This window comes from Argiope bruennichi, chromosome 4, assembly GCF_947563725.1.
Source record: "Argiope bruennichi chromosome 4, qqArgBrue1.1, whole genome shotgun sequence".
Lineage (NCBI taxonomy): Eukaryota > Metazoa > Arthropoda > Arachnida > Araneae > Araneidae > Argiope > Argiope bruennichi.
This window is the reverse complement of record NC_079154.1, coordinates 23299468-23318879: the sequence shown is the minus strand read 5'-3', so window position 1 is coordinate 23318879 and position 19412 is coordinate 23299468. Positions and strand designations below refer to the sequence as shown.

The window sequence follows — 19412 nt, the reverse complement described above, 5'->3', positions numbered from 1 at the left end:
TCTTTCACCGATTTTTAACGGTTGCTGCACCTCTTCATTCGGCGATCCAACTCGTCCCAGAGGTTTTCTAAAGGTTTCTAGACTGGATTCTAAACAGAGTAATTCAATCGATTCACCTCATTGTCATCATACCAATACATGGCGCACCTTACAATATGACAAGTGGCATTGATATCCTGGAAGTAAGAATGATCCAACCCATAAAATTGCCGCAGCGTAGGAAACAAGTTTTTGTCTAGAATAGTGGAGTAGGTGTCGGCATTGAGCTTATCATGAGTTGGGATGAAGGGTCCCAGTCTATATCACCGAGAAACATCCCCAGACCATAATGCCACTTCCGCTAAACTTTACTGTAGGTACAATGCATTCTGCTAGCAGACGTTCTTCATGCATACACCAAACCCAGACTCTGCCATCCGACTGGCAGATATTGGACCATGAACCATCACTCCAGAAAACCTGCTTTTAATTATCTATGGTCCGATTTCAACGTGCTTTGCACCACCTCAACCGAGCAGTGTGGTTGGATTTTGCAATCAAAGGCTTATGAGCGGCAACACGACCATGGAAACCAAGCAAACGTGCTTCTTTGAGGGTGCTTCTTTCTTATTTAACGAAGCAACAATCCCAGATTCTTGTTGGAACTCCTGGAGTATGTGAACCATCGGTTTGGAGAGGTTTTACCGAATTTCTTTGGACAGTACTCATCGATCTTTATCTCTTAATTTCAAGTTTCTACGGATCGAAGCACATTCCGACAATTACCTCTCACCTTCCGCTTCTTAATCACTAAAAGCACTGTTGATTTTGGAATGCTTAATTCACTAGATATGTCACTTAAGGATCGACCATTTTTGTGATATCCTACAATTACGCCTTTCTCGAAGTCAAACAGCTCTGAATTTCGCTCTGGCATCTTGTATGCGGGTAATGTCAATGCTGTTTCCTGCATGATATTTAAGTATAACATAGATATGCTCATTGGCATGGGTGTCCAAATACTTATTGGTAGATAGTGTAGTTTGAGATAAGAAATTGAAATGGCTATTATTTACCATTGAAGGATTTGCCTAGATCTTGTATCAATTTCTTTTTAAGTATTTAAGGGTTGGCACATTAATATCTTGAAACAATGACTTACTTATTAGCAATCTGATTGTTAAAACCACATCATGCTATTGGAGTATTAACAGTTTTGAAATTTTTGTAAAGTAGCAGCTTTAATCAGAAGCAGTAAAATAGTCCATGTAATGTATTGAATTAACATTATAACTGCTTTCAACGACCAGCTGTTCTTTTAAGATATTCGCAGCATTCATTTAGTAACGTAAATTTAAATTTGATGAACTACCACGCCAAATGAAAATACTGTTTTAAATTTTAGTTACACATTAAAGACAGAACACTCTGAGTGCACACAAAAAATAATGGAAATAATTGTTGAATAAAAGCGGCGAAATCAAACCAGTTGTTAAAGTTTGGAACTTAACAAAATTTTGCTCTACACAAGAAATTGTATATGACTACGTTAGACATGATTTTTTTTTTTAAAAAAAAGCTCAAAAATAATTATATTTATGAATATTTGCATAAAAAAGATTGAACAAAAACATCTGTGAAATTAAAATACACCAGTTAAGTGGTAAAAGTGTTTTAAAAATTAGATAAAAGATTTTTTTTTTATTTTGCTGAAAAGAAATATAAACCAAAAATCTCATAGTTTAGAGGTTTATCAAATGATTTGATTAAGCTATTATGCTAAGGTTGCTATGACTGCAAAGTTTGCAGATATATTAAGAAATATGTTGTCTGGTTCCAGAACTAAAACATGAGTTGCCTTTCTAACTATTCTTTAAATGTTGAGGTTCTGCTGATAAATAATATGAAATTTCCAATTTCTTTCACATTGTGAAGCATTAAAATAACTATAAAATATTTTTAAATGAATAGATTACTTATTCTCTCCATCAAGAACTGCAGAACATATTGATAAATTATTATACTAAATTAGAATAAAAAATATGTATTAGATTTTAATTCATGAGGTTTTTCGTAAGAAAATCTATCAAACATTGGAATTTCAGAAAATAGCATCTAAAGATGTAAAATAGCATTAAAATGCTTGCAAATGTAAATATAAAAATCAGTGTAACTTCTCAAAAAATAGACTTAGAAACAAAATTCTTACGGTTTTATAAAGAAATCTGTTCAAACATTAAGAATATCAATTTTCAAAAAAATCATAATTTAGCAAAAAATATTCAACATTTCAACATAATCGTGAACCTGAAAAAAAGTGTTATGTTCATATACATATAGGAATTTTGTAAAATGAAATGCAGGCAAATACGGAAAAATGAAATCGTAAAGATTTTTTTGACTGATATTTTCTCGTGATGTGTCAAATCCAAAATTCAAAATCGGAACAAATTATTATTGATTTTAAACAACTAAACCTTCAAATAAAATAAATTATGGTAAGGAATAAAAACTTCTAAAATTAAAGTGTAGAATGTTATAACAACTTTTTGGATTCCAGGTAAGTTAAAAAATTTTATAAAATGTTCATAGCGAACGGGAAATATTCATTACTAACCTTTAATGAAAAGAAAACTTTAAATATTTATAAGCAACTCGGGAGAATTTTCTTCTAAAGTATTCAGAACCTTAAAAAAGTTTCGTAACCAACTTTTCAAGAAGTAAAGAGTCGTTTTCCAAAAGATGAATTTCGATAATAATGATTTCTTGTATTGTTCAAATCATGTAAAAAGCATTGTTTGAATTGGATCTAAACTAAGCTTGCAACAATAAATGATTCACTAATAAAAATATTTTCTTTTGTTGTGGTGAAATTCTGTTTCTAACAATGTTTAAAATTGTATTTTTCTTCGCACGGGTGAAGAAAAAATTATAATAATTAATTTAAATCAAGTATTTTAAATTAATTTAATTTAAGATCAAACAATTCAGATTTTGAATATCCACTTTTTTAAGTAGGATTGTTTTGTAATTAGCATATTTCTAGATTAGTATATTTAACATAACATTATTTTTATTCAGAAAAACCTACGGGTTTTTTTGAAAAACCTGTAAGCTTTGTAAAAAGAAATAAATTTCAGTGCTTTCGTAAAGTGTGACAATAGAGACCTTCTGTAGGAAAGGAATCAACTCAAGACTGAAGAACACTTTCACTTAATGATTCGAAGAAAGGTATAAATTTTAAAGTTTTTCTTCCTTTATGTTTGAAAATTTTACTAGATTTGAAAAATTTTGGAATTAGAGAAAGAATCAAGGCAACTATGATATTTTGCAAACACTATTCTACTAAACAGTATCTCTATTTTCTAAAACATGATTTTCCATTCGTATTGACAAATTTGTCTTATAGAATTTATCCATTCAATGGTCATTTCAATTTGATAATTTGATGTTATGGCAACAATGTACCCTTTATTATAGAATTTTTTTAGTCATTAATATTAAAAGTAATTGCATTTTTGAACTGATTTATACAGAAAAAGTCAATGCAGCGAGCACCTTTGTTGTAATATTTAAAAAAAATGACATTTTTGTATCTTTTTAAAACTTTTATAAAATACTTATTAATCCTTTTAATTATTTCAACTGAAATTTATTATTTGGAATATTAGAAACGAAAGTTAGAATAGAATTGTAGATCTAACATCTTCCAAAATTTTAATTTTAATTTTTTTAACTAAACCTTTAAAAAAATTAAAACTCTGTAAAATTTTAAAAGTATCAACTTCGACATTTTTTTTAAAAAAATAATTGACTTTCTTTACTTCGACAAAATCGTGAAAGTTACCTCTTGCTTACTGAGGTTATGTTTATCGCTGAAGTCGGTATGTTTTACTTTTGAGTGAAAGTCGGGTGGTACAGTGATGTCAAAATTTAATGATAAGAGTTATGTTATTAAAAACTAACTTAACCCGTTTTTAAAAAACACAGACAATGTTGAAGAAGAGCCCTGAAGCCGGCAATCGAAGTAAATGGCCTGAATATGCCATAAAACAAATGAAATTAGTTTGGAAAATAAAGTAATTAAACGGGAAACTTTCATCCTCTATCTTCAGCCTAAAAGTGCATTGCATAAAGGAAAAAAATCGATATTCAAAATTCATAAATCAATATGAAATTTCATACAAAATATTTCAATACAACTTCCAAAAATAGATATAAGTAAAAAAAAAAAGAAAAACATTTATAAGATTTCTTTCTTCTAAATAATGCGTTCCACATAAAACACAATTTCCACAGTTTAAACATAGTATTGCAAAACATTTAAATATGTTGCTTGATTTGAACGAGGAAACATGAATGGATGGTAAAAATTGTTATCCATGTATATTAAATTAAGTTATGGGAAATTCTAGCCAAAAAATTTAGTTCATAATTCAGGACTTAATAAACCGAAATTTGAAAAAATTTTAATTACAGATCTGCTTATTTTAATATTAAATTTATTCCATATTAAAGATTTAAAAAAAATTCTAATATTGAATTTTTGCTATAGAATTAAAATACATTCTTTTGTTCCAAAAACCTTTTTTTTATATCTTGCCAAGCAGGAACATGTTAAAATTATTTTAAAATATCAACTTTTATTTATTAAATTGAAATTAAATAATAAAAGATTTATAATTTTAAAGATATAATAAGATAATCAAAGTTGATTTTTATTTAAAATATCAACTTTTATTATATTATTTAAAATATCAAGAAATTAGTTTTCTATGTAGTTTGTAAAATAAAAATAAATTTGTGTAGTAGTATCTATAAGAACAAAAATGTCTGGAAAGGTCTTGATCGATTTTTGCTCATTTAAAAAAAATGATAGAAATTTTATCTAAAATTTTTCTTGATAAGTGTCCCTGCGATTCACCAAGCCTCTATGCATACAGTGGCTCAAAAAATTGAGAGTACACCTTGCTTTTATTTGATAAATCCGACTTTCAATATAAATAACACATTGCCGGGAAGTGCAAGCATGTTTCTATTTTTACACATAAGAAATGGTTTAATTTAGAGAAAAAATAAAGAAAAATCAACGATAAACTTTTAAATTGAAAAGTTTCAGAAGCATTTTAAATAAACATACTCAGATTTTTGCCTCACAAAATTGAGAGTACACCCATGAAATTTTTGCAATATCTCGCATAGAAACAAGGTGTCACTTTTAAGTTGCATGTCTTTTGGCTCCTATAATGGCCTCTAAACGTCATGGTACCGATTCGACCCATTTTTGGCGGTATCTGAAGATATTTTATCCCATTCTTCTTGCATCACTTGTTTTAAACAGGTTTTGCTTTTAATTTTGTGTTTTTGAGCCACTTTTTTGAGTATAGCCCACGAATATTTGATGGCATTGATGTCGGGGTACTGTGGTGGTGTGTGCAACTGCTCTTTGCAATGAAAAAGACACTACATTTTGAGATTAGAAGCATTTCTGTTTGGGGTCGTTGTCCTACTGGAAAATGAAAGTCCCATCTAAACCCAAATTTTTAGCACTTTCCTTACATTGCTGCGAAGTATACCCAAGTAAACCATATGATTTATAATGCCATCTATAAGAATTAAATTTCCTTCCCCGGATGAAGCCAAGCAACCTCAAATCACGACTTAGTCACCGCCATGTTTACCTGTACGACATAATTTTTTTTGGATCCAAAGCAGTATTAGGCTTTCTCCATACAGTACGATGGCTGTCACTGCCAGAAATGTTGAGTTTTCATCCATTACTAAATATAACTTTCTTTCAAAAGTAATTTGTCTTCAATTAATGAGTTAATGAATACATTCAATTAATGAACTTTAAATGCTTTATCTGAATTTACAAGCTGATGAACGGTCTCTCTCTACCAATGCGACTTTTATATCCAGCTTGTCTAGTATCATTTCGCACAGTTTCAGCACTTACACTTTTGCCTATGATTTGAGAAGTTTCTGAAGCAAGTTGGATGAACCATATGGTCACAGCAATCTAAAGGAAAGTGTTATAAATGTGGGTTTAGACGGAAATTCCATTTTCCAGCAGGACAACGACTCCAAACAGAATGCAAGTAAAGTCAAAATATGGTGTGTGTTTTTTCATTGTAAACAGCAGTTGCACACACCACCACAGTATCCCGACATCAATGCCATAAAATATTCGTGGACCATACGCGAAAAAGTGGCACAAAAACACAAAATTAAAAGCAAAACCTGTTTAAAATAAGTGTTGCAAGAAGAATGGGATAAAATATCTTCAGATACCGCCAAAAATGGGTCGAATCGGTACCATGACGTTTAGAGGCCATTATAGGAGCCAAAAGACATGCAACTTAAAAGTGACACCTTGTTTCTATGCGAGATATTGCAAAAATTTCATTGGTGTATTCTCAATTTTTTGAGGCAAAAATTTGAGTATGTTTATTTAAAATGCTTCTGGAACTTTTCAATTTAAAAGTTTATCGTTGATTTTTCTTTATTTTTGCTCTAAATTAAACCATTTGTTATGGGTAAAAATAAAAACACGTTTGCTCTTCTCGGTATTGTGTTATTTATATTGAAAGTCAGATTTATCAAATAAAAGTAAAGTGTACTCTCAATTTTTTGAGCCACTGTATGTAAATTTAGTTTAAATCGTCGAAATAGATAGAACTGAATAATAAAAAACACGATAAAAAATGTTCTTTTATTGATATTAAATTTCTTGAGCAGCATAAGTTCAAAATTGAAAAACAAAACTCTTATTAAATGTTGAATTTAAACAATCTGCACTTCAAAGGGGGAAAATGAAGATAATAAAACAAAAACCTATCAAATGAATTGTACTAGTCAATAAAAGCCTTTAGGACTATGAAGAAGCAAAAAACAATGAATCATTTTCCATTCATTTAATAAAAAAATTTCACATGCAGAAAATATTTACAAATAATCTTTACTGATAGATTCCAAATGCTTGAAGAAGTTTCAAGATTATTTTACGAATCAATCAGAATTAACTTTTCAAACAATCAGTTTCCCACTCAACTTTATAAGATGGCGGAAAAAAAGACTCTTTATGAACATGAATCTCGTTAATAATAATAATAAAATATGTTCCTATTATATAATAAGTGAAAGAAAATATTTTACCAAAATATTTAGCATATAACATAAAAAACGCAAAAAAAAATTTTTTTTCAAACATTCCAAATGAATTATTTTCTTCTCAGTTTGATTTTAAAAAATTGTTGATAAAACAAATTTTTTTTACTAACCTTTATTGATGAGATTACAAACGTTTGAAGACGATTCAAGAGGAAGTTCATGTAGATCAATTCGAATTAAAAAAAAAATACTTATATTGCTCAAGAGAGCGATAAAATGATGCTTTACGAGGATGAATTTCGAAATAAATGAATTTATACATTGTTTAAATAATGAAAAAAATATCGTTTGAAATATAAATTAAACTAAACATGGGAAAAACAGATGTCCGTCAATAACAATATGTTGTTTTCTTGAAACAAAATTGTATTTTAAACAATGTTTTCAACTGTTATTATTGTAGTAGTAAATTTATAATTACATTCCTCATTTGTAAATTGTTTGTATCATATTTTGTATTATAAAAGTTTTTTTTCTTCTGTTGGTATCTTGTATTCATTTTTTTTTATTATCGTTCTTAATTTTTATTCTTATTTTTTCGCTTTTTCTTTCCAAACGATTTAAAGGATAATAGTTTTATTTTTTTCTTCATTAAATATTTTATTATTTATATTCTTCTAACCTTTATTAATTCTACTTAATAAAAGCCATTTGTGAAATGTAAGTTAATAGTAAAACTTAATTTAATAAAAATACAGGAATTTTACGTACTATATAGATTTGGAAAAGAAAAGAAATTGCTTCTTCACGAAGGTTTGATTAATAATCCCAAAATATTAATATTGGCAATTTTTCAAATTCTTTCACTTTAGAATTTCATTGCAAGTAAAAAAAATAAAGCCTAAACTGTGAACGAGTGAAGTAAAAAAGATACTTCGACACATTTTTCTTATTTCATTAATGAATATCTTACGCTAATTCTCTATTTATAAAAACATCGTATGACATAAAATTATATAAAGAACAATTCAAAGAATAGCTGTCATATCAAAAATAAAAATGTTTTAAATCAAGCAATTCAAATTTCAGATTTCTTTCTTTAACTACTGCTTAATTAGCATATTTCAGGGATAGTAATTGAATAGAACCAAATCATTTTTATCCAGAAGCTCTTTGAATATGGAATTAATTTTTCATTTCTCAATGTTTTTCCCAAATATAGTAATGGAAGTCTTGTGGAAGAAACAAACCAACCCTAGAATGGTATAATTTAAACGTACTTTTTATCGAACGTTTAAAGGAAATGGGAATTTTGAAATTATTTTTTTCACTGCTACAACTGAAAACTTATTTTTCTTTTGAATTTCATAATACAAACAAGACTGAACATAACAATTTACACATATCGTTTCACTAGGATCCATTTTTTATGAAATATAAATTTGCATCAGCTTTCTCAATGATAGATTTATCCAATAGATTTAAACTTTTGAGAGGTAATTTTATGTCAAAATAGTTTTGGATTTGAGATCCGTTTAAGAAAAGGAATCTATTTAGAAAACTAGATAAAACCAAATTAAATTTAACATCTTCTTTAAAACCCCTTTATTTGCTATATAACTAATTCTAACGCTTTTTTGTTTTTGTTTTTCATGAAACCTATGAATTCAATAGTTTGAACTTTGAATATATATTTGAGGTTCTATGTCTGTAAATCAATAAGCTAAATGAATAGTCAAGTGCAGGTTAACCAATGAATGATACATTCGGAAGAGTGACTTTTTAATGTGGTTCTCCCTTTTTTTTTAATGAAAATTAGTCATTTTTTTAGATGCTTTGTATTTTCAATATAATATTTCTTTGTCGGATATAAAGTTAGTTAAAATCTTATATATGATCATGTTCACTTCAACGATGGAATATATTATAAAATGCGCTTAAAGGTTGTTGTTGTTTTTTTAAATGATTTAAAACTAGAAAAAAGTAATAAGGCGAAAATATTGCTATCATTGGAAAGATAATTTTTTAAATATTAAGATGATGTAAAAATCTTTTTTTGCGTTGTAATATTTTTGGACGTTATAGAGAAAAAGATAATAAAATTGCATTTCATTTTAATTCAATTAGAATTTTAATTAAAACTTTACAAAAATTGATCCGAGTTGCATCCTTGCAAGTATACATGTGGCAAGTTTGGTAACTAGATCAAATGGTCTAGTATCTTGAACGCAACGCGTAGATACACAAAATTCTCTTGTATGACTAGCCGCCTTTGGCGATTAGCTGGTTTGCTGGAAATATTCGTTATATTTAATTACAGTTAAATCGTTTGAACCTAATTTCATGTCCATGATTCCATTAAAGCTATTTTGTTTTAATAAACTTACATATTTTCTGTTTATTGTGTATATGAACTTTTCTAATGAAGACCAGTAATCTCTTGATACAATAACGCTGTTAAAAATCGCTCTTTTAATTTTCAAAGTATTGAAAATCCACGTTATATTCGTCTTTTAAACTACGGAGATATAATACAGAATTCTCCTTGCGGAAGAATTCTGTGTAATATCTCCGCAACTTTCAACCATGGAAGAAAATTTCGCAAATAAATATTTCATGAAACAATGAAAACGATTCGAATATCAGGTGTGCAATGTCATCTTTAGTTGAATATCGGGAAAAATTCATTTTTAGAACTTTCCAAAAATACTCGGAAATTTTGGTATCATTAAAAAGGAAATATTTTGTATCTTGAAACAGTGTTATTACTTTTTAGCGGAGTAATATTTTTTGGGAGTTATTCAGCAGCATTTTTAATCCATTCAAAATTCCAAAAAAGTCTCTCCGAGATTAACATTTCCCACCACCCAAGTATATATATATATATATATATATATATATATATATATATATATATATATATATATATATATGCCAGATTTGGTCGTTCTAAGTTCCAGTATAGCACCAACACATATATTCATCTTTATTATTAGTACAGATAGCGATAATATGCATATAAAGCTTTGTGTAATAATAAGTACGATAAGGCGTGCATAAATTTTCCTTTCCTAAGGAATGTTAAATATTTTTGCAGTGATACTTTTATTACCTATTAATGTCTGAATCTTCACATTCTATTACTCCGGTAATTTGTTATATACCTAATTGTTGGTGAAGCTAAATACAATAACTTTTAAGCTCCCTTATTGTAGTCTGTGTAATTTCTGTAGGCGTTTCAAGGACACTCGTTTTTCCCTACTCTTCACTCTTTCTCCTTCTCCGTTGCCACGGTTTCGACAAAGCCTTTTTTTTTTTTTTTTTTTTTTTTTTTTCCCCACGCCAGTACGTTTCGGGAATGCCTTACCTTCGCAATACCTTAACATCTGTGTAAAAAAAAAGACTGACACTGTTATCTGCCTCAGCGTTGCGAGGCAGACGATCAGTAACGAGGCAGAAAATGTGACCTTGAACCGCCTACAGAAAATACACAGATTGTAGTGTAATCTTACGCTTTATTAATTCATCCCTAAATCGATCTCAAATCCTTATCTACATCACATAATCGAATCCCATTTTGAACCTACACAACATTTATTAGAAATCACCATCAAGATTGAAAAAGTGGAAAGGATTTTATGGCCTATTAGCTATATAGTCTGTATAGCTAATAGACCCTTCAGGAATATGATTGCACCTAAGAAAAAAAAAATAGATCTAGATATTAATTGCGTATTCCTTTTAAGCAAATGACTTCATAAAAATATGAAAGCAAAATTCCAATTTATTACATCAGGATAATGAAAAGTAAAAGTAAGTTATGCATCAGTTTACAAAATAATGAATATGATAAGTCAGTTCAATAACACAAGATCTAGAATAAAATTTATAATTTGTTTTAAAGGACATTTTTCAACAGGAATCTTTAAAATATTAGATAAAAGGCCGCATCATCGAGAAGACCCCAATACCTCTTCAGGGCCTAGGAGGGCCTTGAGATAAATTTTATGCAGTATTGTTTGCAAGATAATCTAATTAAATACTTCGGCTGATTTTTTACAACGGCCATTTGATCTTATGCAATTAAAATAAAATATCTTTGACATTAGAGAATGTTATACTTGGGAATACTTTTCCACTTTTTAAATTTGTTTATAAATCGATACTATTCCATTTTTGAGCAACTGATAGACGAATCAATTAATTATCAAATTCTAGAATCAGCATTTTTCAATATATATATATATATATATATATTTGTTAAATCTTTCTACATGAGATATTGAAATTATCTCTCTTCAGAGTTACCCGAAATTAAATATTTTGTTAGCCACAATTAAATGTTCAGATTAGCCGCCTTTGGCGATCGGTTGGTTCGACGGGAATATTGGTCATGTTTAATTGCAATTAAATCTCTTTTCTTATGTGCGCCTTGCTTCTCAAGATTTCCTAAATAAATCGTTTTAAATTGTGATATACATTAAAATTTATTATTTTAATACCCTGTGGCGGCTTGGTATTTGTGAGGACAGAACCTAGGACCTTGTGGTTCGCAGCCCAGTAACATGACCACGATACAAAAGCAACAGATCGGGTAGCGTAGTTGTTAACTGGCTTCAGGGTAATCTGTCCTCTAATAATACCTTGTCTTTTATACTAATGTAATTTTACTTTCGTACAACTAATAAATAAGTGAAAAATAAATAGCAAACTTCATCCGCCTTCAGCAAAGGAAGAAAATCCTGTGGTTAAATACATGTAAAAAGACCGTGAAAATTGATTAAATTTTAATGCAACAATCAAACGGATGGGTGAAAATTGTACAAATAAATAACCGGCTCAACTTGGAGAGGGAACAGTACGACAATCAAATTCATATTGTTAAAAAGACAATTTTTATTTTCTCGTATACAAAGTACAGAAAATATTGTAATCGTCAAAAAAATAGAGCTCGAAATTTTGACTAATTTACGCGTTTCAGACCTTCATGAGTTCGCAAAACACATTTTTTTTTAATGATGCCTTTATGTCTGTGACAATAATTCAAAAATGCTTTGAATTTAAACGCTTGAAATTTGGTATACGACCGACCTTTACACAACATTTGTAAATTCCTATCACATTTTCAACCAAATACAACAAGGTATTAATCGCCTGTCTGTCTATATTTTCAGAAACATGCAAATTTGATAACTACAAAAAAAATAATAAATTAAATATATCGTTTGGTAGTGATTTTGTAACTGCAACTGTAGATCTGTGCTTTCGGTTTCAATCGGCGAGAAAAACGTGTCTAAATCATAAATTCGATTTTGGATACTATTAACCGCATACCAGGGATTAATCATAAAATAATTAAATAAATAAAAACTCGCTAAGGATCGCGCAATAGACTTGTGGTGAATTGAGATGAGTGAGAATAGAACCTGGGACTTTATGGTTCGCAGCCCAGTAATATGACCATGATACAAAAACAATTGCTCGTGCAGCGTAGCTGTTATCTGGATTATAAGCTTTCACCACAGACTCAGTAAAAATGCTATACCAATACCCAAGATTTATATTTCGTAATTATTGCACGCCAATGCCATTCAAGGCGTTCGGGGCCTTACCACAATTATTTGCGGGGGGGGGGCTATTGTGCTTATTAAAAAATATGCGAGAAAATTTTGCGGCAACCACTTCTGATTTGAATTTTAAAATGTGTAAAATTCATTCTCGTTCAGTAATACTTTAGAAAAGTTAATGAGGAAAAATGCAAAAATTTCGAATAAATTTATTAAGATTATAACCAAACATTAAAAAAAAAAAAATAGCTCCACGATGTACATTATTGCCCTCAAAAGTATATATGTACCAAATTTGGTAGAAGTAGGTCTGGGCGGTTCAGGCATGAAGAGCACCAACACAAGCAGTTCGTCTTTATCGTTAGTAGAAATATGCTGTGTATTAAAACCGTTTATACAAACTAAATAATAATCAATAAAATATACCCATTTTATGAAAGTTGAAATGGGAGGAGGGGAGAACGTAGTGCCTGACAAATGGGGAGAGGGGGGGGGGATCAAAAAGAATATGTACGCTTTGGCCGCCAGCTGTAGACGGCGTCATACAAAGAAAACATTAGTGCGGTTAGGCTATTTCTAAAAGTTAAATACGATGACAAACCGAAAAAAAAAAACAATACCACAACTCGAGTGTCATTTACCCTTGCTAAACTAATGATGATGAAGACAACGCAAGAAAAAAAAATCATACGCTAAGTCCACGATTTCCCGTCTTCCTCCACATGGAGGTAGAAACTTGAAATGTTTCATTGCTCGATCTTAAAAATAACCATGATTGCAACAGGCGGCGAAAATTTATATTTTGCATAAAAAATCAACTTATAATTCTTTGAATAAGAGCTGTTATAATTCATTGAGTTACTCTATATCGACATAATGTTAACTAACGTTTCATTAATTTGATAATTACAACTAATTATCAAAAATATTTCAACTGGTTTTACAGATCAAATAGTTATCCTTCAAATTGTAAAACAAAGAAATTTCTTTAATGAATAATTTCTATACATTTACTACAGAGAATTCAAATTGTACTATACAATTAGAAATTTTTTAAGCTCATAATGGCAAGGTACGGAAAAAATTCAACTGATACTTAATTATGAGCATGTAAGCTTTAGAATCTTTTTAAGTGAAACTGTAAATAATAATTCAAACTTTGCAAGAGTTATTAAGAAATATATCTTATATATCATATTTCAATCAATCTTTCTATTTTGTTTCACTTTTCAAATATTAGCCCAAAAATCAAGTCATCTATTCTTGCCAACAATATTTTTTCTCCGAAGAATAAATCTTCCACCTATATTCAGATTCTTTCCGTATATATAAATATTATGAGTATAAAGATGTGCATGTTGGTGTGTCTGTGTATTGGTGCTCTGCAGGTCAAACCATTTGACCAACAGATACAAATTTTGTACATATATGCTTTAAAGGGTAAGAATGTGCACCTCTGAATGATTTTTCAAAATTTTAATTAATTAAAAATTAAGCTAAATTTTTGAAATTTTAAAAATTGACTTTTTAATTACATCAATTTAATCGTCATGCACATTTCATCTAAAATGTGGCAATTCAAAAATATTTTTTAGCTAATTAGTAACAACTAATTATATTGTTGCCTCGAAATTCAAACCGTTTTTATTGTTTCATCAATATTTAATTATATGATTTTTATCTATAAATGAAAGCAAAAAAAAAAAAAAAAAAAAAAAAAAAGAGAGAGAGAGAGAGACTTTAATATTTATGTAGTGCACAAGAGGAATAAAAAAAAAAAAAAAAAATGGAGCTACATTTCAACAAAATTCCGAAGACAGATGAAACACATAATTCTGCTTTTAACAGCACTATGATGTGAAGGGACTGATATTTATTAGAAAAGTTTGTGTATAAAATGAACAAGGCATAGGCAAAAAAAAAAAAATTTAAATTGTTATAATATTTGACAATTTGATAAAATCATGGGCATGAAATTATATCTAAATAAAATTAAATGTAACTAATTTCCCAGGGAAACAGCTAATCGCAAAAGGCAACTAATATTTGTAGACATAAAAACCCTATAAAACCTAGCTCATGCTTAGTTTCTGAACATCGTGTGATGTGTTTGTAATCTTGAATCACTGTTATTTTCTTAAAAAATATATTGATTTGAAGAAGATATACTGTTTAAGCCTTTATTTACATATAATATAGATATATAAGAAATCATATATCTCTATTTTCTTAAATTTATCAGTTTTACAAAGTAGCATTGTTTGGTACAATAAGAATAGTATATTTGAAGACCAATAATATTATGTATGAAGGATTTTTTTTAACTCTGAAAATATATGCATTAAATGAATATGAAAGTTAAAGAATATAACTGCCATCCTATAGTAATATTATCTTAAAAAATGGCATTTTAATTACAGCTTTATATATGTAAATTGAAATTATATTTTAAAGACTGAAAACAACTTTAAATTTAATTTTGCAATATTTGCCAACAATATCATTAAAACACAAGAATAAAATGAATTAAAAATAGCACGTCATGTACATGCTATTCTTTAGTATGAGATTTTTAAAACTGCTGATTAAATTAAAATCAAACTAATTATACTTAAGAGTAATAAGCATGTTTAGTTTATATATTCAGTATTTAATATAAATCATACTGCAAAAATAATAGAAACACATTAACAAATATTTTTAAGTAAAAAAATATTATATAGCAAATAAATGTTTGGTTTATATCACCTAACATATTTTCGAGTATTGTCACTTAAAATGTTATTAATGTAATAGAATTTTGTCAATCACAACTTAATAAACTTATAAAATTCTTTTTAAAAGTGTACATATGGTATTCTGAATTTTCTTAAATATTATTCCATTACATATTGAATTAAGTGTGTCATGTATATTTCATTGAAAAAAAAACATTAATTGACTACCTTCTGCAAAATACTGTATCATTTCACAATTTTTTTTGATAGAATTAAGAATCAATAGGACAAAAGAGATGCTCAAGTGTTTCATGTAAATTTTGATGAATATTTTACTGGTTTTAAATTTTTAGCTCTAATTAGTAAATCCATAAAAAAAAATGTGATGATTGATGTTTATGATTTGAGAGTCACAATTAATTTCAGCATAAATGATTTCAGGATTAAAAAATTACACCAATACAGAACGATACAGTACAATAACTATAAATGATAATTTTTCATAACATTCAGCATTTGTAAGAACAGTGTATATTATTAAACCACTACTTCAAACTCACTTCTTGATCACTAATTATTACATTGAAATCTTAATGTTCAATTTACATTATTAAATACACTCTGAAATGTTTATGTGTTGGGGAAGAGGTAAGGTTATTTTGGGAAAAAAATTCATTAATAAAACAAATCATCTTTGATTAGTATAAAACATTTTTGATTAACATTTATTTTTTCCTCATTGCTAAATCAAACATTTAATATCTAGTATATAATTTATGAGATAAATACATTTTATTTCCGAGATTAAAATTGAATATATCAATTGTTGCTTTTTGCTTCAACTCAGAAGTCAGGATGTATTCTTTTAGCTATTAACATTTTTCAATAAGTATTTGTCAGCTTTGAATATATCCATTGTTGCTTTTTGCTTTAACTCAGAAGTCAGGATGTATTCTTTTAACTATTAACAATTTTCAATAAGTATATGTCAGCTTTTAAAATCGGTGCAACATCGATTCGATATTTTCGCTTCATTTTTGAAATAGAATAAAGAATTAGAAGATCATTTTATTACATTTTAGAATTTTTTTTTAATAACATTTATAAAATTCAGTAAGTTTTTTAAAGAAATTCAGAATTTAATTTTGACTCACATCTTTAAACTAAGTGTTTGTAATATGATTTAAAAGAAATTTAATGAAGTCTGATACCAATTACGTTTCATGTGAATAGATTAATAAGATTATTATCCGAAATGTGTATTCAATAAAAAAACTTGTTATAATTCAATGCATAATATTTTGTCTCAAAGATCCCTTCAAACACACTACTCCAAACAATGTTAATGATCTGTTTTATTTACAACAAAAATTGTGCATGTTATTTAAAATAAAAAAATCAAAAACTGACGTCATTTGTTGTTGGTTTTGTAATATACATTTTACATAAAAAGATATTGCCCATTTTTCCATCTCTTTATTCAAATATGCAACATCACTTTCAAATGTCTTAAATAGCTTCCAAATGAACTGAAGCGCACACACACACACTGTTTCAGCCAACGAGCAAATGACGTTGAATACGAAAGCCCGATTCATTCAGAATCCAATTTCTGCAATTGATCACATAACAAACATAACACCAAAATATAAATTATGCCTAATAAAAACTCTCTGGAACATTTGGGATAGGTTTGTCAAGACTGTACTCTCTATCAGTTATTCAGTGCGTATTTTACATGTACAAGAAGAAAAATATGTACACAACCTCATTTTTTATATTTATAATATATATATTTTTATATTTATATTTATATATACTAGGTAAGCCTTCCCACTACTTTCACGTCTGTCATAACCGGAGATGTGCATCAAAGTCTGATGGGTGGCCGTTCACCTCTCGTCTGTCCTTGGCAAAGTATGGGTCTTGAAGATTCAAAACGGGCCCACCTGGGAGTAGTTTGTGTGTTGTCATTGGAGAAGAAGTTCTTGTGGCAGGAAAACCCGTGTGGTTTTGCACAGGAAATGTGCATGGAATGAGAGGTGGTGGCAGTCCATTCAGCATACTGGGAGGACCAGGCTTCGTGCGGCCTGATGACCCGCATAATGAGTTGAGGAACGGGCTCACCGGAGGTGAGAAGAAACTAGATGCGGATGCTGGTGGTAATGTCGGCGGGGTAGCATATGGAGATTCATTTGTCCGTAGTGGGGGAGGGAGCAATTTGGCGCGATCATATGCGACAGCTCGCTCCAGATCTAACACATTGGATATTTGACGCGATATCTCACTGTTGGCAGAATCTCTAGGAGACATGACAAGAGGGTCAAACCTTCGCATGTCATGCTCTGCCCGGCCAGGAATTCGATATGGATCCATTGTTGATCCTGGGATAGTAGTGACAGTGGGACTTGGCGTCAGAGGTCCCCATAGAGGTGAAGTTTGTGAATGGGGGTCTTTTGCTGGAGATGGTACAAGACCATGAGGACCCATTAACCTTGAGTGGTCTATAGAATTGAGACCAAGGGGCACCGAGTTATGAACAACACTCCTGGAGACCAGGGACACGGGATCCGCCCCGTCAGGTATGCTACCTGGCCTTTTACGGATCCTGTCATCCCCAGGAACTCCCGACCGAGAACTTCGGGAAACAGGAACAGGCTCATCATCTTTCCGCTCCTGCTTGATTTTTATGTCCAGTCTTGGAGGCGGGGGAGGATAGACATGCCTCTCTAAGGCCCCTTCATATTTGACAGGATTGTTAGGGGGCACAATGGGAGACCGGGGAAGGTTTTGAGAATCCCTTGCCCGTTCCCACTCTCGTGCAACAGCATGGTGATGAGGATGATGTTGATGTTGAGGATGGTGAAGATGATGATCCCTGATATCACCATTCATGACTATGGAACCTTTCTGTAGTTGGTGGTGTAACCTGAGCTCACGATCCCTGCAAATAAATAAGTTGTGAGTACAGAATACTATTTTAACACAAAAAAGGAAAAATAAACTGTCGGTCAAAATTTTTAAAAAGAAAAACTAAGTGGCATTAAAAATTTTCGATGAAATAAAAAATTTGAAAGTTTTTGATATATTAAGATAAAACTACTTAAAATCTTTAATTGAAATATTATTACCTAAATATAATTATTGAAAAAAATGGCGCAAAAAAAAAAACACTCTTATTTCCCTCTCTGTTCCCTTGAGATACAGATATCTGTGTTCCTCAAAAAAAGCATTATTCAATTATTACATAAAACAATTTATTCAATAACACTGATTAAATGTAAAGATCTGTGCTCTCACTATTAACAAAGCCAAGATTGAATTTTAAACTGTCAATCTGAATCATATCTTTAGAACGATAATGTTTATAGGTTAGCATACTTTCTGTAAATTGTGTCATCAGACATGACAACAGGCTTCAAACAAACAAACAAAAAAAAAAGAGAGGGGGGGGTGAAAGGCTAAATTTCGTAAAATAATGAAATCCAGCTTGAAATTCAGCTCTTGAGATATTAAAAATATTATAGAATTACTACATAAGAAGAAATTTAATCACTCTCAAAAAATGATAAAATTAAGTTTAAAAAAATGCTGAAATCCATATTTCAGCAGAAATGTGTTGTGTCTGTATGCTGTAAAATATTCTTTGACAAAGCCATTCTGTTTACAGTGTATTATAGCATGAAAATATTTTTACACTATTATTATCTTTTAAAATCAAAAATACCAAATTTTTAAATTTTAATAATTTTTTTTTTCAAAATTATTTCTACACATAGTTTTTTAACAATGCTGTTCTTCCATATAATGATATGCAATAAAACAGCAAATTTATCAAAATATTCACATTGATAATTTACAATTCTTCAATAACTCAACAAAATTAATTATAAGTTTTATAGTTTAATTCTAAATAATGCCTTTATCAAATTCAAAACATTGGATATACTTGGAATATATGATGATGTTTTTAGCCTGACATTCCTTCAGTAAATGGAACAAAATCACTGTGCTTTAAATGATTGATTTATTTCTA

General features: G+C 29.4%; 1 protein-coding gene across 6 annotated transcripts in view; it reads right to left on the bottom strand.

Moving 5' to 3' along the window:
• Positions 1–16713: 16713 nt before the first annotated feature.
• Positions 16714–19412, bottom strand: part of LOC129965497 (autism susceptibility gene 2 protein-like) — a 233886-nt gene continuing 231187 nt past the window's right edge. For all 6 annotated transcript variants that reach the window (XM_056079440.1, XM_056079442.1, XM_056079441.1 and 3 more), the window contains one exon: positions 16714–18320. In XM_056079440.1, coding sequence (XP_055935415.1) covers positions 17228–18320 — 1093 coding nt within the window. In that variant the 3' untranslated portion in view covers positions 16714–17227. The remainder of the gene's footprint in view (positions 18321–19412) is intronic.